The sequence below is a fragment of the Neodiprion pinetum genome, chromosome 5 (genome assembly GCF_021155775.2).
Source record: "Neodiprion pinetum isolate iyNeoPine1 chromosome 5, iyNeoPine1.2, whole genome shotgun sequence".
Taxonomy (NCBI): Eukaryota; Metazoa; Arthropoda; class Insecta; order Hymenoptera; family Diprionidae; genus Neodiprion; species Neodiprion pinetum.
In genome coordinates, this window is record NC_060236.1 from 31,660,502 (window position 1) to 31,668,190 (window position 7,689).

Sequence of the window (7,689 nt, forward strand, 5' to 3'; positions counted from 1 at the left end):
ATACTTATCACTTACAGGCACAAAAACTTCCTGCTCTACCCGAATCCTGTCTACGACGTGTTCGAGGAGGAAGTGAAGTACTACAAAAGCGACTATCTCACCATAAACGGTCAGAACTTGGACCGCGCGTGTCAGGATTCGGACGTAACTGTCCAGATCGGCAATTCCTTCTGCAACGTGACGTCCCTATCGAGGCAACAACTAACATGTCGACCCCCATTACATCAGCCTCCAGCCTTGGACAATACGGGTCTTGCCAACAAGCAGGAACTTCCAGAGGTGATTGTAGTCGTCGGAGGTGGACTGAAGTATAAAATCGGGAAGCTCAGCTACGCCTCGCCAACCGGTATCAACGGGTCGTTGTCCAGGCCCGCGATGTACGGAGTTTCAGCGGCCATAGTAATCCTGCTGTTCATTTTCACGGCATTCCTCGTCGCTTACCGCAGGAAATCAACGGAGAGCAACAGAGTGCTGAAAAATATGCAGGAGCAAATGGATATCCTTGAACTCAGGGTCGCCGCCGAGTGCAAGGAAGCCTTTGCCGAGCTGCAAACCGAGATGACGGATTTGACCGGCGATCTGACCAGCGGCGGCATTCCGTTCCTTGACTACAGAACTTACGCCATGAAAATACTCTTTCCTAATATCGATGACCACGTCGTCCTGCAGAGAGAGAGACCTGAACTGATGAGAAAAGAAAAGGGACTCAGATTGTTCGGGCAGCTGATCATGAATAAAACATTCTTACTGCTCTTCATTAGGACCCTTGAAAGTAACAGATACTTCTCGATGAGGGATCGAGTCAATGTTGCCAGCCTTATAATGGTCACGCTTCAAAGTAAGATGGAGTACTGTACAGACATTCTCAAGACACTTTTAGCCGAACTTATTGAAAAATGCATGGAGGGAAAAAGTCATCCGAAGCTACTTTTGAGAAGGTCAGTGACAGTGACCAATTAAATATTTGCTCTTCTGGTTAGCGAGTTGAATTTTTTTTCATGTCAAGTACGATTACTGATGCTGGAAATTGCTGTTATATTTTCAGAACTGAGAGCGTCGCCGAAAAAATGCTCTCCGCATGGTTCACTTTTCTTCTTTACAAATTCTTGAGAGAATGCGCCGGCGAGCCACTGTACATGCTATTCAGAGGTATGAAACAGCAGGTGGACAAGGGACCGGTTGACGCGATTACCTCAGAGGCTCGATACTCATTGTCAGAAGAAAAATTGATTCGCCAGTCTATCGACTTTAAGGCAATGGTGAGTGAAAAGTTGGAATGAACAATTGGAAAATACTAAGTATTTAATAGCTTTGAGAAAACAGAAACTAGTACAACTGGAGATTAACTTAAATAACAATCCTGCAGACCGCCTACGTGTCGATATCCCAGCAAACTGTATTTGTCAGTGGATTGGATCCAAACACTGAGAACGTCGCGGTGAAGGTTTTGGACTGTGACACGATATCCCAGGTGAAAGAGAAGGCATTGGATACGATATACAGAGCTACTCCGTACAGCCAGAGACCGCGAAAAGACGACTTGGATCTCGGTAAGTAGCAATGAATGTTTGATAGCAAGATTTGCGGGGTCCAAAAAAATCCTGCGTACTATAATGAAATAACAGTTTTTCATCGTTTGTTATCTGCAGAATGGCGCACCGGCACATCGGGCAGATTAATACTGTACGACGACGACTCAACAACTAAGGCTGAGGGAGACTGGAAAAAGAGGAACACGCTGAACCACTACAGAGTGCCGGATGGCGCGTCTCTGAATCTAGTCTCGAAACAGTCGTCTCTCTACAACATCTCGATACTCTCGGAGAAAACTGACAAGTCTCACAAATATGAAACACTGAATCTCAGCAAATTCAGTTCCGCCAGTCCTCCGTTGTCCCGTGCTACTTCGCCGCTAAACCATGATCACGACAGCGGAATAAAGTACTGGCATCTCGTCAAGCATCATGACACAGACGCTCAGAAGGAGGGCGAACGCGGTAACAAAATGGTCTCGGAAATATACCTCACAAGGCTACTCGCGACCAAGGGTACCCTCCAAAAATTCGTCGATGATCTGTTCGAGACCATATTCAGTACCGCGCATCGGGGGTCCGCTCTTCCCCTCGCGATAAAATACATGTTCGATTTCCTCGACGATCAAGCTCTGCTTCACGGCATATCAGACCCCGAGGTCGTACACACGTGGAAGAGCAACTCCCTGCCCCTTAGATTTTGGGTCAATCTTATCAAGAATCCAAACTTTGTATTCGATATTCATAAATCGAACATCGTTGACTCCTGCTTATCTGTCGTCGCCCAGACCTTCATGGACAGTTGCTCAACGTCGGACCATAGATTAGGTGATTATGCAAATATATCCGTCGATTTATGCCTATCTATATTTTGAGAATTTCTAAGAACCTCGAAACACAGCATAAAAAATTTATGATGATATACCTTGCGTTGTCATAATTGCTAATTATACAATCGATTTTTCAAACACAGGTAAAGACTCGCCGAGTTCCAAGCTATTATACGCAAAAGACATTCCAGGGTACAAAGAATGGGTGGATCGATATTATTCCGATATTAAAATTATGCCCGCAATCTCTGATCAAGATATGAACGCTATGCTTGCCGAAGAATCTAGAGTAAGTACCTTCGATATTTTTATTGACGTACGTTTTAACCAGCTTTACGCACATTAGATTCCTGAATGCCTGTGTGGAATTTTTCACAATTCAGTCCTGCGTCACGGCAGTTTACAGGAAATATTTGCAAATTGATAAGAATATTCTAACATCAAAGTAATATAATGTCAGTAGTGCTTTTCAAAACTAACTTGAACGAGTACCAGTGATAATAAAATATTTATTCACCCCATTCCCGCAGCTGCACTCGACAGAATTCAACACGAACTGCGCACTCTACGAATTGTACACATACGCGGTAAAATACAACGAACAATTAATCGTAACGTTGGAGGAGGACGAGTTTTCGCAGAAGCAGAGGCTGGCCTACAAGCTCGAGCAAGTGCACAACATAATGGCAGCGGAGGGAAATCCCTGATGTCTCGCTAACCATGTCGATAGTACAACAACGTTCACTAGATCTCGCCAGGATTTGCCGTGCTGAGTTATATTAAATAGGTATATTAAATTAAATTCAATTGATTGAAACAAAACGGAAGAAAAAGAAACAAGAAAAGAAAATAAAAAAACATTTCCGATTCACACGAGAAAAATCCGACGAAACGAGCAACTGGAGCCTTCGGCACGCGTCCGTCTGACAGGCTGATGGCACCTCTTCTGCACTTTTTACTCCAGTGTTGATGACAACGTCGGGAGATAATGTCATCTCGGGTAACACTGACCTCAAGTATCAATGGTGTATGATTAATATTGTGCTTGAGGTAACGAGAAGTGTGTTACTAAACGATTATTACGAAAGTGATGACGATGAATAATTGGGCTGCAATTTTTGCCGCTGCGTAATTTGATATTACGCAATGTAAATACAATGTAATAATTATGAAAATTCATGGGTGTCTGTAAAGCATTCTAATATCGCGATCATGTAAAACACACAAGAAAAATAATGATCGCACCTAATTACGCACACACGGATCGCCGCTTCGCGTCGGATATTAAATCGTGTGAATAAATATTATCGTCGTCGTTCTCGTCGTCGTTTCTATATAAATACATATATCATCGAAGTATCATGACGACGACGATATACGAAAATAATCTTTTAAATGATAAAAATAAATGTTATTATGATAATTAATGATTAATTGATAATTATTTATAATTAATTAACAAATGTTGTATATGTGTAAAACGATTTAAACGACCCGACTATCAACTGATATACACGTATATACGCATATACGTGTATATCATTACGCATAGCGTATAAATATTATATATAAATATATATATATATATATATATGCATGTATATATATATATATATATAAATATACATGGATGCATACAATTTAAATACTATATCGTAACGATAAGTAATCGTAATTGATTTTAACGAAGAAACATTTCCATCCACCGCTACTAGCTGAGAACAATTTTTCGGAATATGAACTGAGGTTTAAGGATAACAATTAATAATAATCACTAATATTAATAATTATAGGTAGTAAGGATAAGGAATAATAATAACGATAATGATAATTAATATTTCTACGTATAAAGGCTCACACACACACACACACACACAAATCCACATCAAGACATATACTTACATTAATACACAAACGAAACGCTCAGGTATTTAAATCTATGCATCATCAACTACTTCCGAGAAGACGTCAGAGAACGCTAACGTACACGTACCTTTGATACATGTATATATTTACGCGTGTGTGAAAGTTTGCGCGGAGACAAGGATTGTTTTTTTTTTTCTTTTTTCTCGCCTTCTTCATGACAGCAAGACGGTACAACGCACGAAGAATGCATAATTTTTTCCGGGATTACGAATTTTTCGTGCACCGGTTAATTTTTCCGTTTCGTCTATAGACAAGGCCGTTCCTTATCATCGACGGTGGTCAGAAGATCGAAATGTGGGTTTTAAGAAACAGGACATCCGATCCCACAATATTATCTGACTCTGTGCATTCGTTCTTTTTTTTTTAATTTGAACCGTATACAGGTGATTCTGTACGTCGTGTACACGTACGTTACAACGTTAAATACTTGAGGCAAAATCGTGAAAAGACAAGAGCGAAGTGGGAGGAGAGAAGTAAAAATTTGAAAAATTTGAAAAAAAAACACAAAAAAAAAAAACAAAAAGTTGAGACACAAAATCGAGAACAACACATCCAAGCAATGGAACAGACTGTGTATTTAGTTAAGTATAGCTATATCATTATGTATGTATATATATTATATGTATGATCTATAAGGCCACGTGCGCGAGGTTATCTCGATGTGACGGTTGTGTTGAGTGTGCGTGCTTCCCTGTTATTAACCCCCTAGTCCCAAAATCATTGTATGTAATCGAATTCCCCCTACCTCTCAGCCCGTCATCATTCCTCCATTAATTGTCAGTTTTCATCGGTCCATTTGTAATTTGTATAATTCGCTGTCATTCTCGTCATTCTCGTATCTGTTATATTATACATTTTTTTTTTTTTTTTTTTTTAATTCTTATTTTCATTCTTTTCTTTATCTACATTTCTCCATCATATATCGCCATCGTTGTAATTGTAACGTTACGCATATACATGTATTTGTGTGTGATATATATATATATATACACATGTATATATAGGTATATATAAATCCCTGGTACCCCTTTCCTCCTCCATTATTCCTACCCCCTCCAATCGACGATAAACCATTTCGTGCCACTTTTCCTCGTAAATAAAATAATATGCTTCAATGCCTCCGTCGTCATGTTGTTGTCTCATTCTTAATAATTATTGTTGTAATTCATAAGTTATATAAAAAAGAAGAAGTAATGAGCGAAGGAAAAAGTGAGAGAGAAAAAAAAAGTATCGCAGGAGAAAGCAGAACAGAAATAACAATAACAACAACAATAATAGTAGTAGTAGTAGTAGTAGTAGTAGTAGTAGTAGTAGTAGTAGTAGTAGTAGTATTAATAATAATAATAATAATAATAATAATAATAATAATAATAATAACAATAACAATAACGATGGTAAAAATTACTGTGGTAGTTAATAATTGATCACTGTTTAAGTATTGTCTGATTGTATCGCATCGATAACATATTATGGGTACTGGTACGAAATCATTGTATGCATATATGTATGAATATTGATGTTACGTACGACTCACTCGTTGAACGCAAGTATGTAATATACAGTATATACATGTGTGTATGGATACGGATATAGATATACAGGTCTACATACATGTGCATGTATTCAAGAGTGTCCCATATTTAGGTTGTTGGCGAATTTTTTAACGTATATCCCCCGAAATCATTTTCAAATAATTCAAAAAGAGTTGCCTAATTTCTTCGTATTTTTTATCTCAACTCTAATCCGTGCCGACAACAGGGTGAACTTTGCTATTTAAAATACACGTGTTTTCGGACACATTTCTAGCATGTATTGTATTGTATGAGTATGCAATTCTTCGCGCTTGCATGGTACGATGATGTGAATTTTACTCTCAGTCAGTAGCACCGATGATCGCTAAAACTTCGCAGTTACAGATTTTTTCTTTTTTTTTTTTTTACCCTTACAATAAATTATCTACTGAAAATGTGTTCGTCGAAACACGTGTGTTTTCTTTTAAATGAGAAAATCCACCCTGTTGTCGGGACGGGTTAGAGTTTAGATAAAAATCTAAATAAAATTGGGCAATCGGTTTTGAATTGTTTGAAAAGGATTCGGTATGTATGCGTTGTAAAAATATGTCAACAACCTATATACGAAACACTCTAATATACATGTATACGCATATGCATATATGCATATATACATGAAACGATAATCATTAATGTAACGTTAATTATCATTATATCTGTGGATAGATAGACATATTTAGAGTGAATGTTTGCACGTTTAATTTTGTACGCGTACCGATGGTGAATTGAGGAGCGAGGAAACGAGCTGATGGAAAAACGATACTTCACCACAAACAGACAGACCAAATACTGCGAGAATATTATCTCTCTTACGATTTACACAATGTACACGCAAAATACTCCGTAGGTATACAGGTATACATATTGTTGTTGTTGTTGGTGTTGTTGTTGTTGTTATTATTATTACTACTACTACTATTACTACTACTACTACTACTACTACTATCATTATTATCATAGGTATACGTGGATATGTTGGGGAATGGGAGATTATGATAACAAAAAAAAAAAAAAAAGTGTGAACGTTGTAATAATTGTGTCAGTTTTAACCAGTGTGTCAATTTCTATGTGCAGTTGTCAGTGGAGAAAGTATATAAATATTGCTCAAAAGAAACAAACGGGAAAAAAATAAATGAAAAATAAACAAACGAATGAAATGAACCGACGAGAGGGGGAAAAAAAAGTGAAAATGTTACACGAAAAAAAGCAAAAAAAAAGAGAAAAAGAAATTAAGAAAATGAAATAAAAACAACTATGTTTAATATACGCGTGTGTATTTGAATGGAAATGGAACGCTAACGAAGCTAAACGAAACTATGCAAAACGAAACGAAACGTACATACATTATTGTAAACTTGGTAGAAGAAAGGTAAAAAAAAAAAAAAAAAAAAAAACCAATAATTACAGTAATAATAAACCTTAAAGATTGTAAATAAAGTGCAAACTGCGAACGAAGTTTGATAATTGTGAAAATATTTGAAAAAATGAAACTAGTAAAATCACAATGATAAATAAATAAATGAATAAATAAGAAGATAAATGAATCCTTTTCAACAGAAAACGAAAGAACGAGACGAACGTGATGAAATGCATTGCACAGTAGGGTGGTAACGCCGTTAAATAAATAGACAGATGAAGCGAGTGAAAGAGAAATTTAAAAAAAAAAAACAAAAAAAAAATGGATTCTATTCATTAGCTTTGGAATATATCGATGATTTATGCATTGTCATTGATTTGCCTCGAGCATTCGACAGACGAGCATTAACATGTTGTTGTGAAACAATACGACAAGCGCCAATTTATAATGGTACTAAATAAACCCAAAGTGCC

At 37.3% G+C, this 7,689-nt stretch overlaps 1 protein-coding gene across 6 annotated transcripts in view; it reads left to right on the plus strand.

Moving 5' to 3' along the window:
• The window catches only part of PlexA (plexin A), a 73,070-nt gene extending 65,766 nt beyond the window's left edge, over window positions 1-7,304 (plus strand). For 5 of the 6 annotated variants that reach the window (XM_046627226.2, XM_046627225.2, XM_046627227.2 and 2 more), the window contains 6 exons: window positions 18-938; window positions 1,046-1,259; window positions 1,367-1,550; window positions 1,626-2,360; window positions 2,506-2,651; window positions 2,893-7,304. In XM_046627226.2, coding sequence (XP_046483182.1) covers window positions 18-938; window positions 1,046-1,259; window positions 1,367-1,550; window positions 1,626-2,360; window positions 2,506-2,651; window positions 2,893-3,069 — 2,377 coding nt within the window. In that variant the 3' untranslated portion in view covers window positions 3,070-7,304. The remainder of the gene's footprint in view (window positions 1-17; window positions 939-1,045; window positions 1,260-1,366; window positions 1,551-1,625; window positions 2,361-2,505; window positions 2,652-2,892) is intronic. The other variant, XM_046627229.2, reaches the window with a different exon arrangement.
• Window positions 7,305-7,689: the final 385 nt, after the last annotated feature.